Genomic DNA, 26,041 nt, shown 5'->3' on the forward strand with positions numbered 1-26,041 from the left:
CAGAAGGGGACTAATCTAGACCCCCCCCCAACCCCAAAAGACAGACGCAAGAAAACCTGGCGTGGGCCCCAATCAGAAGCAGATCCGCAGCGGGAAACCGGTTCAGAAAGTACAATCAAGGCCTTAGAGGAGACCTCAACCTCAACGCCGTCAGAGGGAGAAGGATGGGCGGACAACTGAGCTGAATGTAGCCTGTATGGACGATCCTTAAGGGGAAAACAAACAACCGTTGATCACCCCCTAACCCTGATTCCCCTGTGCAACGCAGCCTGGTGCAACTGACCTGGAGGCCTGGGACACTCAACACGCCTCTCTCCTCTCCGTGGCCGCTAAATCTAGGGGCGCCCCGCCTTCAGTCCTGGGTTTGGGGATCGGGAGGCCCCTACCTATCTGAACATATACCTGGAAATACTGCAGCACTTCCCCACTCCCAAACATCTCGGCGCCTTTGCCTAAGGGCAATGAAATTTCCATGTATTAGCAGACTTGGGCGCCGGAGTGGATGGCGCCCGATAACTTTCACACTTGGTTAAAGTTGATTCTGGGATTAGGAATGGCGCATTTCTTGAAGACAGTAAATTGTTTATATTACTTCAGAGATGTTTGCTTGGTTTATTATTTTAAGTTTAACCTGAACCCGTTGGGTTGGTATTTTTTTCACACTCACCACAGATCTGTTATGGCTCACACTGTAATGACTCACCCGAAGGAATGTCCTACCCCTGTTCTCTTTGACTGGGCTTACTTGAGGTGAAAACCTGAGCGACCCTAACATGGCAACCCCAAACCTCAAATGCATTTCGCTGAATGTGCAGGGCCTGAACTCCCCCCTGAAACGTAAAGCATTGTTCCACAGGCTGGGCTCCTTAGGCGCGTCATTTTTATTCCTCCAGGAGACCCACTTGCGACCGGATGATGAATTCCGCCTTAGCGACAGGCTATACCCCACCAAATTCTTTACCTCAAGCGGAATGAAGAAACAAGGGGTTGCCATCCTGGTGCGCAAGGGCATCGCCCTCAAAACTCTGGGGGTGGTTCGGGATGAGGAGGGAATGTTTCTGCTAGTGACTGCTATGCTAAATGGACGTAAAATCACGTTGGTTTCTATATATGCCCCAAAAACAAGGCAAGACGTGTTTTTTACAAAATTGCAGAGGGTGTCATGATCACTGCTTCCAAGGGGCTAGGACCAGCCCAACGTCCTTGGAAGCAGGCCTCTAACCTTCATCCTAGGCACCAGCCGGTCCCCATTGGGACCTTTTGGACCCTGTCCTGGCGCCGGTGGCACCAGGCTCATCAAAATCACTGGTCCCGGCACTGGAAGCGCCGGGCTCATAACATGTATAAAGATGCTTGGGTGGACTTACCTGCAGCAGACCATGCTGCTTACTTGCCAGCCATATGGGAATCCTCTACGAGCCGGGACTAGTTTCTTACCTGGGTGGGGCAGGCTCCACTCCCTGGATACAACACTGGAACTCTTCTAGAACAGGAACTCTTTTCTTTCCTGGGCGAGGCAGTGGAGGAAGATGCCTCATCACTCCAAGGCTATTTAAACCACACCCGATTGATGCAATGTGCTTCGCGTTATTCTGCATCTGCAGCAGAACGCTCACCGTGTCGGTTCCAGTCTTCATTCTTCCGATCCTGAACCTGTGAGAACAAAAGCTTACCTTTCTTGTATCCAGCCTTCAGAAGCACCTGCAAAGACAAAGAAACAACAGGTTAGCACAGCAACCCTCACTCGCAGCGCTTTCCTCACCTGATCCATCGGCAGTTACCAACTCTTCGCGCTGCTCCTCCGCCATTATAAAAGCCTGTGAAGGGGGCGTGGCCAGCACGCATGGAGTGAGGACTGCTCTCCACGAAGCTCCTGCCCATGATCCTGAAGCGCGAACAATCGCGGCCAAAATAATGCACTTCTGTCGCTGAAACTCAGCTGAGCCATAGGTGAACCACCTCTGGGGGACCGGCGAAAATACCGGAGAAAATCGGAGCGGATAACGCCGAGAACGAAGCGTCCTGAAACTCCCCCCCAAGACGTCCAAGATGGCGGCCGGACCAAGGGACCAACGACGCTACGGCCCGCCGAGAGCGTAGGATCGAAGAGCGAACTACGGCCATAACCACACTCCTCCACCAAGCACAAGAACCGGACGACTATCGGGCCCCTGCTGCATCGCCCCGCGGAGGGAGAAAGAAGAGAACCTTGCGACAGCCAGAAAGCGGGGGGACCACGCGCCGCCGATAGCTGTCCCTGCCGGCCCGTCGGCGCGAGCACACGCGGAAGCAACACACCCGAGCATCGGTGTGGGCCCCAGCTGGAAACCCACGGATCACCCGGCCCGGGACAAGGCCCGGAGTAGGAGAGGCGACCGCATCCCCCGACCAGCACACTAGAAGTAAGCGCCTGCCAATACGAGCGGACACACGGCCCCACGCCGCCACCCACCGGCGGGGACCGCCGCCCGTCTCATCAACTGCAGGGTACGGCGGCGACCAACGCTCGGAACTGCTCCACAAAACCAAACCCCGGGGGGAGCCATCACTCACCCAGCCACCTGAACTGCAAGACCACGGACAATCCGCTGAGGGTCGTGCCGAGGGGGCGCCGCGGGCGGACGTCGACGCGGCCATAGCGGGACTGTGGAACCACCTAACCAACCCCCTCGGCCAACGGGGGAGAACACGAGCACCAAGCCAGGGTGAGACTCAGCTCTGAAACGATCCACAGAGGAGAGACCCTCACAACTCAACGGGGCCACTATCCATAAACTGGCACCTGCAAAACCAGAACCATCAGGCGATGTAATGTCTCCTCCCAAAGGCAGACCGAAAAACATAACGATGGACGCATTCACTACTCCCAAACCGAAGCCACAGATGCCGCACGCGGAGAACAACATGGCCGAGGCACCAACAACGGCGGCAGACCCTCGTGACTCGCAGATCCTTCAGGCAATTGCAGCACTGAGAACAACGGTAGAGGACATGAGGGGGGATATAATATCAGATCTCCAACTAATAAGGCAAGATGCCCGTAACCTGGCTGAAAGAGTCACCGCCACAGAAGCCACCACACGAGAGACCTCAGAGGCGACGCAGGGACTACAAGCGAAAGTCAAAGCGCTAGAAACAACGGTGGCTAGACTAGAAGCAAGGTCTGAGGAAGCAGAAGGCCGGGCCCGACGGAACAACGTTCGAATCTTGGGAATCCCGGAGGGCATGGAGGGCTCAGACCCCACAGAATTCATAGAAACACTGCTACTACAGGAAATTGGGGCAGGCAACCTCACCCAGGGGTTCTCCGTGGAACGTGCCCACAGATCTCTCCAGAAACGCCCACCCCCAGGGTCTTACCCGAGACCTATGATTGCAAAAATTTTGAATTTCAGGGACCGAGAAACTATACTGAGGTTCTCCAGAGAAGGGGGAGAGATCAAAAGAAATGATGCACTAGTAGTCATGTATCATGACTACACGCCGGTGGTGCAGCGGGCAAGAAATTCCTTTGTACCTATAAAGGCCAGACTACGCAAACTGAACCTTAAATACACGCTCCTGTACCCAGCAAGACTTAAAATAATACACAAAGGGAAGGCGATCTTCCTGGAAACCCCGGACGCGGCAAACTTATGGCTCGAACATAATAACCTAGCGGAAGACACAGAGGAACAGGCGAAAAGCAGCAAAAGCTGACTCCGCAAGAGTCCAACGTAAGCGAAATCGAACGTAACGATTGAACCCAGATCCGCATCAAGGAAACAGAAAGATTGGGCAGGAAACAGGAGCCCCAATCACAAGACAGCTGCTGAACCCCCCCAACAGACAAGGTGTAGTCAACGCAGCTACACACTGCCCGAACCCGAAGACCTGGAGAGGTATGGAAGGCTTGGGAGCCCCCGAGCGTTGTGAGTTTGAAACAACTGCTGGGGGCAGTTTCTTTTTTTTGTTGTTTTGTAGTGTTAATCCATTCCCCGGAATGGTAGTTGAAGTAGTTAGTCAGTCTCCAAATGAAAAAGCACAACTGGAGGGCCGGGGGGCCAGAACGGTGGCTGGGAGGGGCGGGAGTCCAAGAGCAAGAGATGACCTTGAAGCCCCAGATGAGAACGCAGACATACCAGGGAGAAACAAGACCCTCCCGTACCTCCAACGCAACCTAGATGGCAACGCACATTAAGATACTGACCTGGAACGTAAGGGGCCTGGGCACCTACCTACGTAGAAATAGAATCAAATCATACCTAAGCAGGAAGAGAGTGGACATAGCCCTGATACAAGAGACACACTGTGACAAGGAAGCAAACGCGAAGCTTGATGAGCACTGGGGGGGACAGGGCTTCGGAGCACCCTACTCTAAATATGCCAGAGGGGTTTATACTTGGATCAACCCACAAACACCAATCCACCTGCATAAAACGGAAATAGACCCAGAGGGCAGATACCTCATAATATGGGGCACTCTTGAGCACAAAGAGATTTGCATAGTTAACTCATACTTCCCCAATAACAACATCCCCAACCACCTGAAAACACTGGGTTCCAAGATGGTGCAGTACAGGGAGGGCCTCTTTTTGTGGGGAGGCGACTTTAACTGTGTTCATGACCCAGAACTAGACAGATCCTGGTCCCCACAGAAGGGCCCCTCCGCAGCCACTCTATCTCTAGTCACCTTATTAAAGGAACTAGACCTGACCGACGCGTGGAGGGAATTACACCCAGTCGAAAGGGCCTACTCATACTACTCATCACCCCACAAACTACACACCAGACTTGATTACTTCTTCATAAGCAGAGAACACCTACCCCAAGTAAGAGATACGCAATACCTAGGGAGGACTATCTCCGATCACTCCCCCTTACTGCTAGACTGGCGACACAATAGCCCCAGACCACCCATCCCCATGTGGAGAATGCCCACCGAGGCCTTAATAGATCCAGCTTTCAGGGAGGAACTACATGAAGTTATAGAGAACTACATAACCGAAAACTCAGGTAGTGTCGAACACGCCAGTACATTATGGGACGCCCTAAAAGTAGTTACGAGAGGGGAAGTCATAGCGAAAGCCGGAGGAATCAGGAGAACCCTAAAAACCGCCCTTGAACAGAAAGAACGTGAGATATTAACACTTGAATCCAATTCAGTGGATACACCCGGGAGGGAAAACGACCTCAGAACTCTTAGGGAGGACTGCTCAGGGGCATGGGACAGATTAGCCAAATTTGATTACATAACCAGAACAAACAGAACACACTCAGAAGCGGACAAACCTGGCCGGTTACTAGCCTGGCTTTGTAAAAGAGAGCACCCCAGACACATAACCACGACATTGCAGGATGAACATGGTGTAGTGCATGGTACCCAACAAGGCATCAATGATGCCTTTAAAGCTTACTATGCCAGACTATATTCCCATACAGAAAAAGTCCCGCAAGAACAAATCTTGGACACCTTAGAAGAAATAGGGCTACCCAGACTATCGCCAACAAGATCCGAGACCCTAGACTCTGACATCACACAAGAGGACATATCAGAAGCCATTCGCTCCCTATCCACATGTAAAACCCCAGGGACAGATGGGCTCCCCCCCGAGTTCTATAAAGCATTTGAACCTTCCCTGACCCCCCTACTACACCAGGTCTTCTTAGAAGCCTACGATGAAGGCATCCTACCAGACAGCATGAGAGAATCCCTGGTGATACCAATGCTCAAGCCCGATAAACCTCCCGATAAATGTGACTCCTACCGACCGCTCGCTATGCTAAATTATGACGTCAAAATATTGACGACGGTCCTAGCAAACCGACTCTCTAAGGTGATTGGAGACGTCATACACATAGACCAGAATGGTTTTATACCCGGCCGAAGCACGTCCCTGAACTTGCGAAGGCTTCAACATATCATAGCCCAAACCAACGCATCTGACGAACAACTAGCACTACTATCTCTAGATGCCATTAAGGCGTTTGACTCCATATACTGGGAGTGGCTTATAGCGGTTATGGAGGGATTTGGAATTGGCCAAAGGTTCATCAAATGGGTTAAGATCCTATACAATAATCCGAGGGCTAGGCTCAAATCTGGGAAACACGTGTCGGAAGCCTGGGACATCCAAAGAGGCACTAGGCAGGGCTGCCCACTCTCTCCCATGCTTTACGTCCTGGGATTAGAACCCATAGCAATTTACCTTAGAAACCAGTTCTTTGATGCAGGGATCAGGCTGGCAGGAATAGACCACATCATCTCATTGTATGCCGACGACGTCCTGATATACGTAAATAACCCCCATAAAAATGTCCCGACAATATTGGATGTCCTCGACAACTATGCCAAATACTCTGGCATTAAATTTAGCAAAACTAAATCCTGCTTGTTCCCACTAGCAGGATTAAAAAATAGAAGCACCGATGAACTCCCCAAGGTGGGCGTAGAGTGGCGGACGAAGGCTTTCCGTTACCTTGGGATCCTAGTAATGCATACCCCGGAGCTGATGCATGAGCATAACACGAAGGCAGCGGTTCCCATACTTCGGAAATCCATAAAATTCTGGGCAAAGCTCCCATTGTCTATACTAGGCAGGGCCTCAATAGCTAAGATGATTATCCTCCCCAGATTCCTATACGGATTTCAAAATGTGCACTTCTACATTACAAAACCCTTTTTCCAACTCCTTGACGCAATAATCAAGGAATTCCTGTGGGGAAACGGCAGACACCGGGTGGCCTTATCTACGCTGGTCCTGCCGTATGAGCAGGGCGGAATTCAACTACCGAACTTAGAGAAATACTACCTGGCGGCCCAACTGAGCCATGTATCCAAATGGCTAGCAGACGATGTCACCTCCGAGTCCCCCCTGCTGCAAGGGCTGATAAAGCCGCTTCGGCTGAAAGAATTGATCTGGGCCCCTAAAAACCTTGTTTGCAAACCACCATTCCTGGCAGACCTGGGCAAGAGAATATGGCACAGAGCTATGACGATCCAGCATCTGAAACAACCATACCACCAAGAAGTGCCGATATTGGCTGGCCTGGGCGAAACACACGTCAGCCTGAACAACATCAGATCGTGGGAAAGGAAAGGGCTATATACTTGGGGTGACCTCTACATGGACGGTACATTTAGAGAATTTGCCGAAATACGGGAGAAGGAGGATATCCACGCTGGACAATTCCTGTGGTACCAAAAGCTCCGGAACATAGCCCGATCTAGATGGGCCACCTGGCCTGAAGAACCGGAGGCAGATCCCTTCCTGACATTGATATACAACCTGAACGATGGTGGGAAGACAGTATCACAGATTTACAGCATTTTGCGCAACATCCCCAACCCTCGAAGCGAAACAATGAGGGCCCGCTGGCAAATGGACATGAGGCAAGAAATGTCTGACAACGAATGGCTCAGGGCACTGTCGTTCCCGAAGGAGGTGTCAAGGAACCAGAGATTCCGATTAATACAAATCAATGTGCTCTACCGCACCTACCTGACTCCAAGAAAACTAGCAAAGTTTAATAAGAACAATCAAGCACAGTGTAACTGGTGCGGGACGGAAGGAGCAGATCTGATCCATATGCTATGGAACTGCGTTAAGACACAAACTCTCTGGGCAAAAGTGAAGCAGACTTGGGAAGTAGCTGAAGTCACGAGATACAAGTGGACTCCAGCGGAATGCCTCCTGGGTAGCTACCCCAGGCTAGCCAAACTTAAACACGCTGTGAAACTGATGGACCTGTTGTGTATAACAGCCAAGAGGACCATCGCCATGGCATGGAAAAAACCTGCGGGTCCGAGCTGTAAAGCCTGGCGCATCGAACTGGAAAGGTGGGCAAACGCTGAAACCAAAGCCTGGGAATACAGCATAGCCAGATCCACTGAAGAATCAAGCATGGCACTGGAGGCATGGAAAGACACCATGGCTAAAATATTCCGATCCTCCGATGATAAACCCCCTTGAACAATGAACTCGAACACCCTATTGACCCACTAGAACGAATAAACATTGGAATACGGCCCCCTGCCAACCAGGCCACCCCAGGAAGATTCCCGATGGCCCCCCAAAGCCGTGCCAACCGCCCACCCCCCCCTCCGAAGACGGACTGACCTCCAGCTACCCCCATAAGGAGACAGTTAATGTTTTTTATGTTGTATTAATGTTGTTAACCTTTGTGAATGTAATGGCATGTTACCTGCAAGTAAGCCAGTCAGCCTGAGCTAAGGACCTGACCAACGAAAATATGTAATGTATATAACCACAAATGCCAATAAACAAATTTTAAAAATAAAATAAAAGCCTGTGAAGACAAAAGCATAATTATTCCTGTGGGGAATTTACTTACCGGCACCCCTCGAATTCCGGTTTTCTTCAACGCTGCATTCCTGCACCTGAAAGAGAAAAGGAGAGACATTAGGCAGGCTATTTACTCACGCGCCATCGCGCCCTCCACAATTAGGCGCCTGCAAATACCCCGGCGTTTTCCAGAGTCTCTTCAGCATCCGAACTCATACCTGCAAAAGAAAAGAGACAGTTGGAGTGCATTTCGAAAGCAGGCAACAGGCACTTACTTACGCACTCCCAAGCGCTTCATTCCTATGCGCTGGCTCGAACTCCGGCTCTCTTCAAACCACCATCTTCCGCCTCAAGAGCCCTGCAAGACAAAAGGCTTCATTTGAAAAGAACATTATACAGAGCCCTATTCCATACTAACGTGCCCACGCACCTAAAGACTGTAAGGACATTCAAGGTGCCCGGAAACTCACCGTTCGTGCAGTTAACGACGGTTAGCAATCCTCTGAAGTCAAGAGGCCTACGTTTCAACCCAGTGAAGGAACTGGTAACGGCACCCTGCACCAGACGCAGATGGAGAGTCCAGCATTCACCTATCTAAGGTGAGCACGTTGACCTTGGGGCTCCACGGAAAAGTGAGAGGGGGAGAGAGAGAGACACCCGACAATCCCAGGTCATTAACCCCATATTCTTTCACCTGCAGACATCTTACTCTTCGAGTTAGACACACCGTGCGAAGAGGCCCAGCCCCGGAAGCCAATCGAGTCCTGCACTTCACTTTTCAAGATACAGTTACCACCCTGCCAAGACCAGCGCCTCCGTGGGAATCAGGTGAGCGTTACAGAGGGAGAGGTGATTCTGGGCAGGGACTTCAACGCAGTGATTAACCCTATAGTTGATAAGACATTGGCCCCAACACTAAACGACAGGAACAACTTCAGGGCTCTCACCGCGTTGCTAAAAGACCACTCGCTAATTGAAGTGTGGAGGTACTGTCACCAAGAGGAAAGAAATTATACATACTTCTCAGCAGGACATGGGGGATTCTCCAGGCTGGATATGTTTTTTTATCTCAGACTCGCTCATTCAGAAGGTGCTGGAGATAGAGATACTCCCCGAGGCGCTCTCAGACCTCTCCCCGGTCTTAATGACAATAGCTCCCCTCCAAGCCACCCCTCCTATGAGACCCCCCTGGAGACTAAATGACTTCTTACTAGATGACCCAATGGTAGGCGCTCACATGAAAGAATCTATGGAACTATGTTACAGGGAGAACAACACTGCTGATGTTAGCTGGGGGATAATCTGGGACGCAAGTAAAGTAGTGATCAGAGGACACTTTATTGAGCAGGCTGCACGGAGTGGGAGGGCGAGGAGGCTACTGCAGGAACACCTAGAGAGCGAAGCCCTCAGATTAGAAGAGGCGCATAAGAAGAAACCCTCATGGCGCGCACTGAGAGATTTACGGATGGCTAAGAAAGCGCTAGAGGCACATCACATGGGGAGAGCGGCCTACTGCATGATGCGCACCAAACAATTCTATTACACGAAAGCAAACAAGGCCAATAAATGATTAGCAGCAACGCTGGGGAAACAAGCTAAGCAACATAGGATTGACTTCCTGCGGGATGGGACGGGCAAAGGCACTTTCTCGGAAAGGGGTAAATGCCGCATTATTGAAGAATTATTTCAAGAACATGCAGCCCCGCACCAGGGAGACCCACATATGGTCAGTGATTTCATAACTACGGCAAACCTCCCACAGGCTCCACAAATACTACACAAGCCTCTAGAAGACCCAATATCCGCAGAGGAAGTCGAATGAGCTATTAAATCACTCCCTCTTGGTAAAGCCCCGGGCCCGGATGGGTTTAAAAACAAGTTCTATAAAATCTTCTGTAAAGAGCTCACCCCGCACCTCAAACACAACCCTAATTCTAAAACCAGGGAAGGACCCGGCAGAATGTCCATCCTACCGGCCTATAGCCCTGCTTAATACTGATGCAAAGCTATTTAGCAGGGTCACAGCGCGATGGCTAGGAGAAGTGCTACCCCTAATCATAGATAGGGACCAGACGGGCTTCATTCAAGGTCGGTCTGCTCATGACAACATTCGCAGGGCAGTAGACCTAATAGCCTCGCCCCCAAAGTCCCAGGCCCCCTCTCGTTGCTATCTCTAGACGCCCACAGGGCATTCGACAGCATGTCCTGGGCCTGCATGTAATCGGTACTAAAGGGCTTTGGATTCGGTACAAAATTCTCGAGATCTAGGTCCTGTCGAACTTCCAGATACCCTCCACTCGAATACGAGTAAACTCCCAATGGACGCCCCAAATATCCCTTAGTAAGGGGACCAGACTAGGGTGCCCCCTATCCCCAGTAGTCTTTGTGCTAGCAATGGAACCCCTGGCCCAACATATCCGCCTTCACTCTGGAATCCAGGGGTTTGAGGTGGGAGACCAGTGCCATAAAGTTGCGCTATACGCAGATGATTTGCTCTGTTTCCTGAAAGAGGCTCAGGCCTCGGTTCCACCACTAATGGGTCTGCTAGACCAATTTGCGCAGGTCTCTGGATTTACGATAAACATGGCAAAATCAACGGGCCTGAACTTGTCCGAATCCCCAGACACACTAGTCTCCTTGCAGGAGACTTACTCTCTTAGTTGGCAAAACACCAAGATAGCATACCTCGGAGTGCACCTGACTCCCACCTATGCAGGCATGTTAAAAGCCAACATTTCTCCCCTAATAAAAAAGGCTAAAGAATCTCTACAAAAATGGGCACTACAGGAAATTTCATGGCTGGGGCGCATAAGCGCAATCAAAATGACTCTACTCCCTCGGCTTCTTTATGCATTTCAAGCACTCCCTGTCACGATCCCTAAGCGGAACTTACTAGACCTACAGAAGGAGATAAGCCGCTTCATCTGGCAGTGGAAAACAACTAGAATCCAGCGTAAAATTCTCACCCGGGGTAGACACCTAGGTGGCTTGGGGCTCCCCTCCATCTCTCGATACTACCGAGCAGCTCAAATTGCCCCCATCTTAAGCTGCACTAACACAACTGACCCCCCCCCCCCAAAGTGGCAGGATATTAAACAGCTTTTCTCTCAGGCCCCTCTCTCTCACCTCCCTTTCCTCTCACATGAGGTGCGCATTTCTCCGAAACCTCTCCTCCCGACTACGGGGTCCACCCTCCGATGCTGGGATAGATACTGTGCCACATGGGGATCCCCCTCGGGACTAGGCCCCCCTCTACCCGGTCACACAGAACCCCGCTTGTACCCCATACAACTCATACAAACTTTGGACAGGGGAAGGTCCCCTGAGACTGCAAGAGATCTATGCGGAGAGCGTCCCGCTGACCTTTGTCCAATGCAAGGAGAAGTTCAACCTCCCTGAGCCACTAGACCACCGACGGGACTGGAAATAACAATATCAGAAGGACAGAGTACTCACAGAATAACGACCTGCTCCCGCCTTCTGGAAAATGTTCCGGAAGGCAAGACACTCCCTTACATGCGGGCATGGGAAAGGGAGCTGGGGATTGAGGTACCCCGAGAAGCATGGCAGAGAATTTGGGATAGAGCTCATAGGGCCTCTAGATATACGTCAGTTAGGGAATGTGCACTTAAGATCTGCTACCGATGGTACTTTTTTCGCCGCAGAAATTGCACGCGATAAACCCAGATTACCCTGACGCATACTGGCACGGTTGTGGAGGGAGGGGAGACCTGGGTCACTTGTGGTGGCACTGCCCAATCATCCAATCCTACTGGCTGGAAATCAGATCGAAAATCAAAGATATATGTGGAACCCTACTCCCTATGGAACCTCTGACAATGCTGCTAGGGGGTGTACCAGACGACGGATCCTACCCATTGTCTGGCCCGAGAGCTAACCTGATCACTCAATTACTCATGGCGGCCCGCCTTACACGCACCCAATTTTGGAAAGAATTTGAAGGCCCTCACATAGCGTATTGGTGGGTAAAAATTTGGGAGCTCCTTGGGGTGGACAAAATGACAGCCGCAATAGATGGCCGGACATCCAAATTCTCTCGCGTCTGGGGCCCATTCCTGGACCACGTGGCAGAAAAAGAGCACATGTTATTCCAGCCTAGGCTGGTTAAATACCTTCTGCAGCCTTGACAAGCCTTCAATATGGTTGATGAACCCGCTAGACTGAAACCCAAATTGGAGGTATGGGGGGTATATGTCCCCCTAGAATGTGGGGCCATGCAACGCTATTAATCATGGTGAGATCCTTTTTTTTTTCTTCCCAACTAAGAGCGCTATCAGTTCATAAGTTGAACCATAACCTTTCTGGAAACTGGTGATGAAAAGCATACTTGTTTGACAAACACAAAATGTTAAAATGAAATGTTGATACGTTATGTAAGAGATTAATTAATGTTGCAATAGTAATGACAAATGCAGAAGCATGAAATCATACTGGTTTGATGAACACAAAATGTTAAAATGAAATGTTGATGCGTTATGTAAGAGACTAATTGATAGTGCAATAGAAATGATAAATGCGGAAGCTTCGTCTGCTCCCGAACATGCCGATGAAATTGGTATAATAGGAGTTGCAGAGTTGTCAAATGAAATGTGGACTTACCGCGCACAAGATCAATTAATGTTACAACTTGCAATGATTCCCAATTAATTAATATCTGTTCAATATGTCAATAAAAAGATGTTGACAAAAAAAAGGGACGTTATGGTTAAGTTGCTCTAGCAAAAACCTATGAAATTCGATGGAAAAACATTGTTACAGGGATGTTATGCTTACAGGGAAAACCAAAAAACCCACAAAATTCGACAGTTATGGTAAGCTAAGCAAACATAACTCGTGCCACCAGTGTGCACTGCAAGGGCTAACACCCATGACATCAAAGATGGCATCACAAATCTCATTCATGACATCACTCATCACTCATGACATCACATGTGTGGCTCCCTCTGTTTTGTAGGGCAGGTGCTTTTCTTCACTAACAGTCATGAACAAACAATTGAAAAGGTTCTATATTTGTGTACGGCAACCTTCTCATATGTTCTTACACACCTTTCTTAACGGTTCACTCACATTATATGATACATATACATATAGGGGGAAGAGGAAAGCGTAAAACACAGCACTGGTTTCTGTGCATGAAGATAATCGGTTATGTTATGAACAGTTTCTTGTAATACTGCTGCTTTTTAGCTTACTTTAGGTCCCTTGCATATGGTCATGTTTGTATGCATTATGCTGTCTTTATGGTTTCTGTGCAGTAGGGCAAATACGTAGTTATACAGGTAATGGTAGCTACTCACAGTACGCGACACTCTAAAACAAATGCATTAATATTGTCACTATGTAACATGGAAATATTTTGAAGGTTCCACTTCCATGAGCCATGGTGCAGATAATGGCTACGTTTGCACATGAGTTCCTTCATATACACTGGAAAAGTGTGTAATACTATGGTGTGTATAGCAATGCATTCCTCCATGACATACTTCCCTCCATGATAGTTCTTCCAATATTCTTTTATAGTTTTCTACCACCATTACAATAACAATCGCTTGAGGAGGCTTCGTATGAAAAGTAAATGCACATGTGATGTCATGAGTGATGTCATGAATGAGATTTGTGATGCCATCTTTAATGCCATGGGTATTAGTCCTTGCAGTGCACACTGGTGGCACGAGTTATGGTTGCTTATCTTACCAGAACTGTCGAATATTCGTGTTTTTTTTGGTTTTACCTGTAAGTATAATGTCCCTATAACAACGTTTTTCCATCGAATTTCATAGGTTTTTGCTACTGCAATTAAACCATAACGTCCCTTTTTAACAATGTTTTTGTCAGTGAATTTCATAGGTTTTTAGTAGGGTATTGTAAGCAGAACGTTGCTTTAGCATACCGTTTTCTGTAAAGAGGATAGGTATTTGGTACGGCAACCTAACCATAATGTCCCATTAACAACGGTTTGTTACTGATTCCTTGCCAGCCCTCATGATAAACTTGTGGAAAGGGCAAATTATCTGCTATATGTATCCATTTGCGCTACCTCTTTCTTTCCTGATTAGAGTTGGTGTTTCGTACCATTACAGATGTACATAGTAAATGTTATTTAGTGTGTCAGGAGGCTCTTTTTTTCTGTTAACAGTGCATGATAAATCTGTACCGCACACTACTGGCCGAGATAACTACAGATGAGCAATATGGACGTTTTCTAGGGACACTGCACCTAGTTGTCGTATGTGCAATCACACTGCAGCTGTCCGTAGGACTCCATTAGTGGCTGCATGTTCACATCTTCGAATGTACTGGTAAGTAGTTGGGTGGGGAAGGGCACGTGTTTCCGTTCCACACCTAGACCCATGCATGGGTCATCCACTGTATGCTGGTAACACCACTCCTGTCACTAGCCCTACGGATTCATGCAGTAGGTTACCGCATTGAAAGTACTGCTGCCGACTTCCTGGGTGGCTTTGCAAACCTACCAATGTGTGGCTAAAGTACTCCTAACTGTATAACGGCCACTGGTAAACAAATAACAGCAACCTGCAATGTCACGTGGGCGTGGTAAATGTGCATTACTTTGATTTATCTGCTGGTTGCATTTCCGTGACCCTTTAAACAGATACTTTGTGTGTGCACTCAGGAGTGTGAATGAAAGTATCAAGAGCTCGCCTGCTGGTTGTGCAGTTGAAGAAAACATGTAACTGCAGGTGGGACAGTTTGTACTAAGTCTGCAAAATGGCAAAGCTTGTGCACCTTCCCCATGCACATACTAGTGCATGTAAAGGCAAATAAGAAAACAGCAGAATATGCAGAGCGCAAACAACCTTAGTGATGGTTAGAAAAGTGCGTTAGCTGCATGGGTCGCACACAATAAAGGGCTTCCTGTTGCACGTAATGTAGCTGTGTTTCCCGTTGTTGTAAACATTCTTCTATTCCACAATGTATGCATATCTGTGAATGCTACCCCTAACACTAATGGCGTAGCATAAAGTGGTTATACTGTATGTGACGGCAACTGAAATAAAAGCAGAGGGGACCAGTGGGCAGGCTACCGCCCTTCCAACGATTACGTATCCTACTTTCCTGTGCAGCATTGCCCACAACTGCTACGGGCAACAAGAGGGGCACTCCTGTAGTGCAGCAGAACTCTAAAACAACCTTAGCAAAACATGTACACAATACAGACCCTTACCCGGCAAAGGGCATTTTATTGTGCATGTACTGGAACGTGGTACTGTACAGAGGGAAGGTACTTCAAAGTGCGTGGAAACGGTGCTTACGGGAGCATTGCAATGACTGGCGCCTATGTACGTGAGGGCCACCCAATAATTATGTCTCCTGGCACGTCCCCTATAGTATCCAGGTAGGTCCTGCCCCTTCTGTGCCTGACCTTTGCTGTCGTTCCTTCTGTGGCGTGTGTGAGAACAGCATGATAAATGAAAATGAACTGGGAAAGGAACAAAAGGTATATAAAGAAAGCACCTTGCACAGATCAACAACAGAATTTCCAATGCACACATGCACGGCTAGACGTGTGGCAGTGTGGGAAACACTGTAGTGGAATCGGGTAGAAAGGGGGTCGCTGTACAAATAGGTTTGTTTACGTGTTGCAGAGCGTTTTCAAGAGAGTCACAGCGCAACACTAACTACAAATAAGTATGAATACTTTCAAGAAGGGCACCAAACCAATGTAGAGGCGGTGTGCAAAAATTGTGATGACGGGCATACTAAGATGAACGTTATAGGTGACGAAAAGTATTCGTGCTGTGAAACGTCATATTCCCAGGGGCAAAGTTTGTCATTGTCAAATGTCAAGTAAAGGCAGAAATACACTTCTTTGCAATGTACCACGCTGTCTGTATTCACGGACCAAATACAAAATGACTATCCCACATCGGTGACTGCATAATGTGGTAAAAACGTATGCAAAAGATCGGAAACAAACGCATGAACTGGGCAAGTGCCTCCTTCATCGCAAACGGCACTGAAACTCGTGTAACACGCTGTGCAATTTTACCTGCACAATCAACAACAATAATATCAGCATGATTGCTTGCCATCAAGTGTTGCACAGAGAAACCAAAATCAGGCACTTCATTGTAGCTGCTCCATAGCACTACACATTCACATCATAGATTGCAAAATGAGTAGCCGCTGCACAGTGTTTTCCATTCACTTTGTCAATGTATGTCGAAATCGCCTAAAACCTGCACGCTGTGCCTCGTGAAACACACAGCCATAGCCGCACCCTCTGCATTTCTGTCCACAAATACACTGTGTAGCACAGTCTGTCCGTACACACCACACCCACAAACTTTGTTACCCAATCCCGTAGTGTCTGCAGGCCCATTTTTATGAGCGGCATCTGCAAAAGGTTCATATGCAACACGTGCCACCCTGCAACTATCGCAATATTTGTGTACTTTTCGTGCTGTGCGCATGTGGGGGTGGGGGTCTAACTTTGAACCAGGGGAGCGGACGTCGTTAGTTGTGCTGGCTCTGAAAAGAACCGTTGGGGCCTTTGTGTTTTTTTTTTTCGTTTTTTTTAAAGGTTCTTCCCTAGAAACACTGTTTTTATACGTAAATGTGTGTTTTCAACGTTAGCTCACATTCTGACAATAGGCTCTTCAGTGCAGTGTGCAGATTGCAAAACACTTCATTGCCCCTGTACGACAAAGACATGCTATTTGTTGTGAAAAGGTGTATGTATCGCGAACCAGTGTTCTCATTCTCACAGTAGAACATCCCAGCAGCACTTAAGAAGTCACACATGCTTCTGTTGATGAGACCCCTTCCAACCTCTGGCTTGCGACAGGAATCATTGGAATACTTCCACACTATTCTCAGGGGTATACATGAGAAAACCACCCTGGCAGTAGGAAAAAGGCGCTGCACTGCTTTCATCATAATCTTCAGTTGATGGAACACAATGGAACAAGGCATGTAACCCATAAAGAAAGCTCCAAAGTGCACCATCACTACATGTACAGTTGACTAAGCGGCTTTGCGTCGACATTCTAGAAGCAGTCCTCCGAAACAGCACGATTTGACACTACTCCACAAAACCTCCACTCCCTCCAAACCGAAATTGCCAGACATGGCTTCTTGAAGGGCGTAAACGCACAGATCTTCCACAAAGCGATCACCCACGACGAAAACTGTACATCTTGCCATGTTTGCCAGCCGCGGTACACAAAGTAATGGGGAAAGTGAATGCCTCCCTTTCCTGTGACGCACACCCAAAGCACCTGATTGGCCAAAGGCCATTTATATTGGCCAGCATGCTCACAAACGCAGATTGTGGCACGTGCCTTTCTCCAAGTACCACCAGGGCCACACCCCAGTAAAGCAGGAGGAGTCCTTCTTCCTATTGGCGCGCTTTCCTCTGACGCACACCCTGAGCAGCACATGATAGGACAATCGCTACAGTCCCATTTCCATAGGCCAGCATGGTGGTGAGCGTCGAATGTGGCACGTGCAGGTCCCCAAGTACGTCGAGGGCCGGTCCCCAATGCAGCAGGAGTCCCTCTTCCTATTACCGCACATCCTAAGCCACTCATTGGACAATCCCCACAGTTCCATATTCGTGTCCGCCACCCGCAAAATCCCTGCATGTGACTTTCGTGCTGCGTGCGGTCGTGGAGAGTAACTTGCAACCAGCGCATGGGGAGTTCGCAGTAAGGGGCGACTCTTAATAGTCTGTTTTTTTTTTTAATGTAAATCCTTCTACGAAAACACCTTTTTTGTCTGTTTTCAGTAGCTTTTGTGTTTTCTTCTACGCACATTAGTTCACTGCACCCTGTAGACGAGCAAACAAAACTGCATTGCCAATGGATGACAACAAAATGCCATTTTCTTGGAAAAACTCAGCATTTCCACAAGTAATAAGGCCATTGTTCCAGAAGAATATTCCACGAGCGGACAAAAAAGTGTACATGCTTCTGTTGATGAGACACCTTCCGTCGTCTGTTTGGGAACAACATCCATGAGCAGTAGGCCATAATCTTCGCATTATTATAGATGAGAAAAGCACCTTGGCGGTGGGAAAAAGCATCCTCATGACATCCAGCAACCTCCTCAGTCTACGGAACAAATGTAAGCAAGGCAGGTAACCCATATGCATGCCACCGTAATGAATTACGATAACATCTACTACTGGAAACATGGTGAGGTCTTTGCAAAGTGCATGCATATCGACGAAATGGCACTCATACACAGCGTTCCACAATCCGTCCACTCCTTCCAAACCAAAATTGCTGTCTAATTTTTTTTGCAGGGCATAGTTGTGCAGATCTATTTCAAAGGGATCACCTACAGTCAACACAATACCTTTTGCCATGTCAGCCACCCTCAGTACGCAGAGTATAATGTGCAAACGTTTCACCTCCCCTTCCTGTTAACCACACCCACACTTCCTGATTGGCTAATCCCCACACTGCCATGGCAATTGGGCAAGGTGGTGTAAAGGGCAGATTTTGGCACGTGCGCCTCCCAAAGTAGCGCGTGGTCCGCCCCCCCTGTGAAACTGGAACAGTCCTCCTTCCCTTTGCACTATCTTCTCTGCAGCTCTACTTCATTAGGTTACTGGCAAATAGGCATGTGATGCTGGAAATGCATCGGAGGGACAGGGCCTCTGTATCCTTGTCCTTTACTGCCTTTTTATCGTGTGTTCTGTTGTATTTTCCGCTCAGGAGTTCATGTGGGACTCCTGGCGGTGCAGCTCTCTCCCTTTTGGTTTGGTGAACAGACCCGTGGGATACCCTTATGGCACCCATGGGTGGGGGGTACAACCCTGTGCCCCTAGTGTATGTTTTTGGGCACCTGTGGGTGGCCCGCAGAGCAGGGTATGGGCTGGTGGCAGCTCCATGCTGAATTTGACAGGTGCGCTGAGTATCCTCCATTTTGGGATACCCAGTCCCTGCCATTGGAATCAGTTGATCCCTGATGGAAAAAAGATGGCCCCTTGGGCCTCTTGCTTTCTATGACCTGTTACCTTGTTTTCCCAAAGTCCTGGGAAGCCCTGACTCTGTCCCTTCCCCCTGACTGGCTGTTGGGTGGAAGTTCCATATATGGTGTTGTTGTGAAGTCCAGTCCAGACTGACTGGAACCTTCCCAGTGACTGTATGTTGTGGGTACGCCCTGTGGGTGGGACCTGGGTGAATGGAGTGTGTGACCAATATGCACTTCTTGTTGTGGCTGTCTGGTTTCTGGGATGAAAGACAAAGACTGAGACAGCCCTGCCCGAAACTGGCCTGAATGCAGTGTGTAGTGTTGAATGACTGGGTACTTGTCCCAATCCACATTCCTTGTGAGTGTCTGAGAGGGAGGAGGATGGCCTGAATGCACTGTGTGCCTGATTGGCTGACTGACTGCATGAATGCCCTTCTGTATGATTGGCTGCTGAGAGTGACCCAGCAGTGTGGATGAGAGACAAGATAGTATATCTGGGGACCTCTCACCACTGGAAATTGTTCAGAAGCTGTGTCTACACTTGAAGAGTAACTGGAACTGCTGATCCGCGACGCCCAGCTGGAAGAAGAAGACTTGCTGTTGCATTTGCTTTGACCAAATCTGAAAGCTGCCGAACTCGTCAAGGACTGATCCGAGAGAGGACCTGGTAAGGCTCCCGCTTCCCGTGCTCCGAGGGACCATCGAGCACCGCTAACCTTTGCCGAAGCTCCCTGGAAGTCAGACCCTCAAAAGGCTGCCGACCCGAGACGGGACCGTTGAGGAGAACGAAGCAAAGCACCCGGACTTCGCTGCTGTCGAAGTCCATTGCCGTCGACCAGGGTTCGCAGGTTTGTATAACCGCTGGAGGCTCGTCGAAGTTGTGTTGCCCAGCCGTGGGGACCGCTTGACGCCATGCCGCCGACGAGCGGAGCCGCCCGCTCCTTTGCCTAAGAACATTTGAATCCAAGGACTCCCTTGCCCGCAACGTCGACCGCTTTGTCCTGCCGGAGAAAGTCGAGGACGACCAACGCGCCGAGGAGAATCCGCTGGTGGGTTTCCCGCCACCTGAAGGCCACAAAGACTTCGACGACTCGACGCCCTTGTTGGGCCACAGTTCTTCTGAAACTCTTTGCGGTCCTGAACAATCCATCGCCGAGGTGCCCCGCACACCTCATCCTCGCAGGACGTCACTGACGAGCACCGCCTGGATCGACATCGGGGTCTCGGCACCCTTGAACTTCTCATCACCGCCGTCGACGATAAGTTCACCATCATCGACGCCTCTCGACGATCCGTGGCTCCTGCTTTAAAGGGAGTCACTCAAGAAGGATCCTTCGACGCGTCTTCGAAGAACCCTACTCCACCAGGTACATTGGGGGGTAAAACCTTAATAGGAGGAAATAAGGCTATTGAACAATACATGGACTGGGCTTGTGCTATATATCTTTATTTTAGAGGTTGCCCAGGTGGGGGGATCTCCACACAGAACGGGGTCGATCGGTAGGGGCCAGTATTCTGCCTATTGTTTCAACCATCATACGTTCCTTCCTACCTCTATTGCTGGTTTCCTCGTTATTGATCTGTAAGACATTTTAACCGTACAGTTGATGCACTTTAATGAGATTCGATAACATAGGTGGTACCACTTTAGAATTGTATATATTTATCGTAGTCGATTTCCGAGTACAAAGTGCGTTATTGTGATCGTATACATACCTTTTAATTATATAAAGACTGTGTTTTCAGTAATACAGTGTGTGGACATTCCTTTGTGGGGGGTTCAGGGGCTACACTGTACTTAAGAACCAGCCTGCATCACCTCCTGAGAAGCTAGGCCTTGATTGCTCGACTACGTTACCAATAATAGAGAATCTTGGCTGGGGTCCTCTGTGCCTCTCCTCTACCATATAGAGAGCAGAAGTACAGACACCCCCCTCCAGTCTTTACAAGGCACCCACGCATCAAAGTTGCCATCATCAAACACTGTCACTGCTGTACAACACTTGAAATGTACGGTTACACATTTACAGTACAAATGTCGTCCCATTCCCAAGTACCTCCACTTCAAAGTTCAATGAAAGTATGCACGATTTCTCCTTCCGCATACATCCACATAGCCACCCAGGATGTGGCATGTGCCATCCTGAAAGTACCACGTAATCCACTACCTTTTCGTGATAGTGACGGTCGGGGTGGGGGGGCGGCGGGTGGTAAACAATATGAAACTGGGCAGGGGATTCAGTCTTCCAGCGTATATGTATAAAGTGTTTTCGTTTTTTTTGTTTTACGTGCGTGCGAATACATTTTTTTGTATATTTTTTTCTTTATATGCATTTCTGTTTGCCTGTCCTCACATTGTAACAACATTCTGGTCAATGCTTCTTGCACAGTGTGAAAGAAAATGGCATTGCCAATGGCGCTCAAATAAATGCCATTTCTACGGAACCACTGCATATTTTGCGACCTCATGATCTCATAGTGGGTGGCGATCATGCCAGCAGTCTGCATAAACTGACGCATAATTCTGTTTATAACACACCTTCCGACTGCTGGCTGGGGACAAATTACACCGTCATGGACTCACACTGCTCTTGGTGTTATGCATGAGAAAACCACCTTGGCAGTAGGAATAATACGCATCACTGCAGTCAGCAACCTCATCAGTAGACGGATTAATCGTCCACACGACATGTAAACCAAGTGTGCACTTCCATAGTGCACCACGACACAGTTCACGTTCATTACGGATGCCACATCTGCAAAGGTGGACCATCCTCCCGAAACTGCAGTCACCCTGACAGGCCCAGAAAGCGTCCACTCCTTCCAACCCGAAATTACCAGCAATGCCTCTTTGCACGCAATACCTGTGCAGCTGGCGCACAAAGGGATCACCGACGATAAGCACTGTGCGTCTCTCCATGTCGACCACCCTCACGACACAGTATTGTGACAAAATGGTAAAGCCTCTTCCTATGAACCACGCCCTAAACTCCTACTTGCCTATTTGCCACATTTCCATTTCCACAATGCTCATAATGGGAGGATGTGCCAGTGCGCTTTCCAATCTACCTTTGAGGGCCACGGCATGAGAATGCACAATACAAGCTTTGCAACTCACTTATGCTGCTGTAGCACATCGACAGTGTACTCCACACGCATTCTCCAAAGATCACCACCCTGTTCCTCATACACTGCCAAATCTGCATTGCTCCAGTGGGTCTGCTCCTTGCACACATTCCCCCCACCGTAATTCAACAATACATGTCAGCATATCACAAACTACTACTATGCACATATGCACCACTGGCACCAGCACTCCTAACCAACCTTGACACCACAATGGACATACACATCATTACATACAACTGTTAACATAATGTATAAACATTACACTGTGTCTGGCATCCCCTACGCCCTTTCATTCACATACTATTGTCTTACCCACTTCCACTCAGAAAGGATTGTTTCACTGGCAACGTAAGCACATGTTTACAACATTGCCCATACTGCAAGCATTGTGCACTCAGCACACTATCCAAGCACATATAAGCTTCCCTTCAACCATACCCTGTAACATACTGACAGTATACAAGCATTGCACCCAGTGCCCACAGAGCGTGACTTTTCACTGCAACATCTCCAACCACAGGGCACCGCCATGGAGCTATGCAGTAACAAATTGCAACAGTTACTATAATGTACAAACAAGAAACTCTCTCCTTTATCCCTGTGCACTTTCAATCACATACTATCGGTGTGCCAACTACCATTCACAAAGTATTGTGCCATTGCCAACCTACCCACAATCTGTTGGCAACAGTGGCCTATAACAGCTTAAATGTGCTCCACATCCATTCCTTACATGTCACCACCCTCTAACTCATGCACATTGAAAAATGCATTACTGCCGTGCGTGTCCTCAAGGCCTAGGCTCTTGAATGCGTGGCCTACGGCCATGCATCCAATAGTCTAGGCCTTGAACACACTCAAGGCAACGTAATGCCACCATGCATGTCTCCATCTCAGCAACTGCGACAATTCACATAGATACCACTGCCACCTACCCAACCTGTACAACGCCATGGCGCTACTCAGCAACAAATGGCAACAGTTAACATAATGGCCATGTGGGCAGCTAGCATTTTGCACAAACGCGCCACACGCAGGTAGCAGCACTTCACCCCAATGCCCCCACAACATAAAACACTCAATCACGAACACAGGTCGCACTTACCAGAATGCACAAACATACCACATCCTCCACCACCTCTACCCACAGCCATTCACAAAGTATTGTGTCACTAACCACAACATTCTCACAACATTCGGCCTACTTCAACAATTCTGCACACAGCATTGGCCTTGAACACACCTACAGCAATGTAATGCCACCATGCATTTCACCAACTACGACCATCGACATACACACTACTGCCACCAGCAGTCCTACCCAACCTGTGCACCGCCATGTAGCTATGCAGCAACAAATTGCAACAGTTAACACAATGTGGAAAGAAAACACTCTCTTCTACACCCCTATACACTTTCGTTCACATACTATAGGCGTACCCACTCCCATTCACAAAGTACTGTCACTGCCAACCTACCCACATTCAGTTTGCAGCACTAATGCTACTGCAACCAATCTGGACATACTGCACTATGCAAGCACCACCCTGTACCGGTTGCAGACTCAAACATGCCTTCCTGCGGTGTGTATGTAGCAACCCTACGCCCCTCAGTGCATGACCAACGGGCTTCGGCCAAGCACCCAATAGTGTAATCCTTCCACAGACCCACCGCACCTTTATTCACCCATGCATGCCTCCATGTGCCCAACTACCGCATTCCATCCGCAGCGCTCCGCCACCAGCGCTCCCGTCCAACCTATGTCATGTGCAATTCACTCCCCATCTGCAAATGACGTGCCACCACTCACCACGAAAAGAGTTTGCTGCAAACAGGTCGCGGGAGAAGCTAAGGGATCGTTACAACAGCTGCCTCCAATCAGCACAGAAAATACTAGCCTACATATGTCACATATAAACCACTTCTCACTCCCCCAGCCATTCCCTCCTTTATTGCCGCCAACACAATGTGTACGGTACATTTTCCAGACCCTTCCGCCGCCGCCGCACTGTCCTCCGATACACCATGGCGGATTTCCCAAAAATGTTGACGCACAGCACGCTTCCCTCCAGCCAACCACCGGCTGCATCCAAACTTCTCCGACACCACGCCGTACCGCGATCCAATGAGACTTCTGTCCGCGGAGCGAACGGGAAATGGGTCTGCGGCACGGACCCAGTTATCAAACATTTTTTGGGACACACATTTCAGTGTTTTGCAGAAAATGTACCGGTCCGGTTTCCGCCGAACACACAAAAGCACGCTTTCTGGCCCAAACCCCTCTCCTGGCACAAATTTGGTGAAAATCCGTCCAGCGTTCGACCTGTAGCCGTGCGCAACGTTTTTTCCCATTCATTTTATGGGGGAAAAAAAATGTGGGAACCCCCTATAACTCCCACCACCCCCACGCATGAAACCTTGCCCAACTTGGCGAAAAAATTCAGAGCTGCCCATATACTTTTTTAGCAAAGTTTGATGAGGATTCGTCCAGGGGGAGCAAAGTTATAAGCCGCGGAAAAAGTGCTCTTCCTATGAGTTTAGCAACTTAACCATAACTGCACAGCTGTTACCGCGGGCCGTGTAATATATATATATTTCCGAGGCTTGTGGAATCTGCTTAAATCACATGCTGTGCATAGGCCAACAGCTAGTGGAAGCTGCACAGTATTACAGTTCTTTTTTTCGAAACTTGAAAAGGGGCGTCGACAGGGCATGCAAGTAATACTATCTCTAGTGTGATGTCCACTGTACCCATAATCCCTCATGCGTCGAGGTCCCTCAGATTGTTTTTTCCGCCATTCTAGACGGGCGTGTATAGCGGAGTTCCTCTTTCGGCATAAAGCCAATGACTTATTTCAATTATCAATAGTAATTCGTTCTATCCTTTTCTTCACCGACCTCTGAAACATCACGCTGGTGAAGACAGATAACTGCCCGCCGAAGGACTACCGCGACGGACCGTTCGGCCTTGAAAAGCTGCCCCGGGCCTTGGCCAAGACAGTAGGGAGAGAGGGGGAGGTCATTTTAGGATGTATATGCCCCCTTTCCTACACTTTTTTTTGGCCAGCTGCCATAGTCTGTAGTTATGGACAAAACCCCATTTAAATTCTGCCCCAAGTGCAATCGTAAATTCCAGTGGGTAGACAAGCATTTAGTCTGTAACTTGTGTCTCACAAGAGACCACGTCGAAACGTCTTGTCGAGCGTGTAGGCTCTTCAAGCCGAAGACGTTAAAAGACCGCTCCACAAAATGCTGGGCTCACTACGCCCGGCAGCTTGAGGCCATGGAGATAGAAGGCGCCTTTAGCGATGGCAGCAACAACGCCGTTTCGTGCGACGGGGTAGCTTCGGCTACCCAAGCGCAGTCCCCCGACCTGGGAGTACAGGCCAGCGGCCATGTTATGGGGACTACACCCGGCGGCGGAAGCGCTACAAAGACACCCACCACTGAACACATAACCCCAACGTTCGACAACCAGGGAAAGGTCAGTTGAGTCCCTGTCCTCTGGGCACTCTCGCTCGAGATCGCCGCACGACAGGGCCCAACCGTCGAAAGACGGTATGGGTGTTGTCCATAAAATTCCATCCGAGGGTCTATCGTCCGCGGACAAGGGCCCGGCTCAACCTGCATCCGAAATTCAACGCTCGGCGTCAGTTCAAGTA

The 26,041-nt window shown here is 49.0% G+C and overlaps 1 protein-coding gene across 6 annotated transcripts in view; it reads left to right on the top strand.

Annotated features, from left to right (window-relative positions):
* The window catches only part of TSSK4 (testis specific serine kinase 4), a 2,423,787-nt gene that overhangs the window by 335,382 nt on the left and 2,062,364 nt on the right, over positions 1–26,041 (top strand). For 3 of the 6 annotated variants that reach the window (XM_069633969.1, XM_069633967.1, XM_069633970.1), the window contains one exon: positions 14,443–14,605. The exons of the other annotated variants lie outside the window; for them this stretch is intronic. In XM_069633969.1, the coding sequence (XP_069490070.1) occupies positions 14,535–14,605 (71 nt within the window). In that variant the 5' untranslated portion in view covers positions 14,443–14,534. The remainder of the gene's footprint in view (positions 1–14,442; positions 14,606–26,041) is intronic. 6 annotated transcript variants of the gene reach the window in all.

Source organism: Ambystoma mexicanum, chromosome 13, assembly GCF_040938575.1.
Source record: "Ambystoma mexicanum isolate Mex_15411 chromosome 13, UKY_AmexF1_1, whole genome shotgun sequence".
NCBI lineage: Eukaryota > Metazoa > Chordata > Amphibia > Caudata > Ambystomatidae > Ambystoma > Ambystoma mexicanum.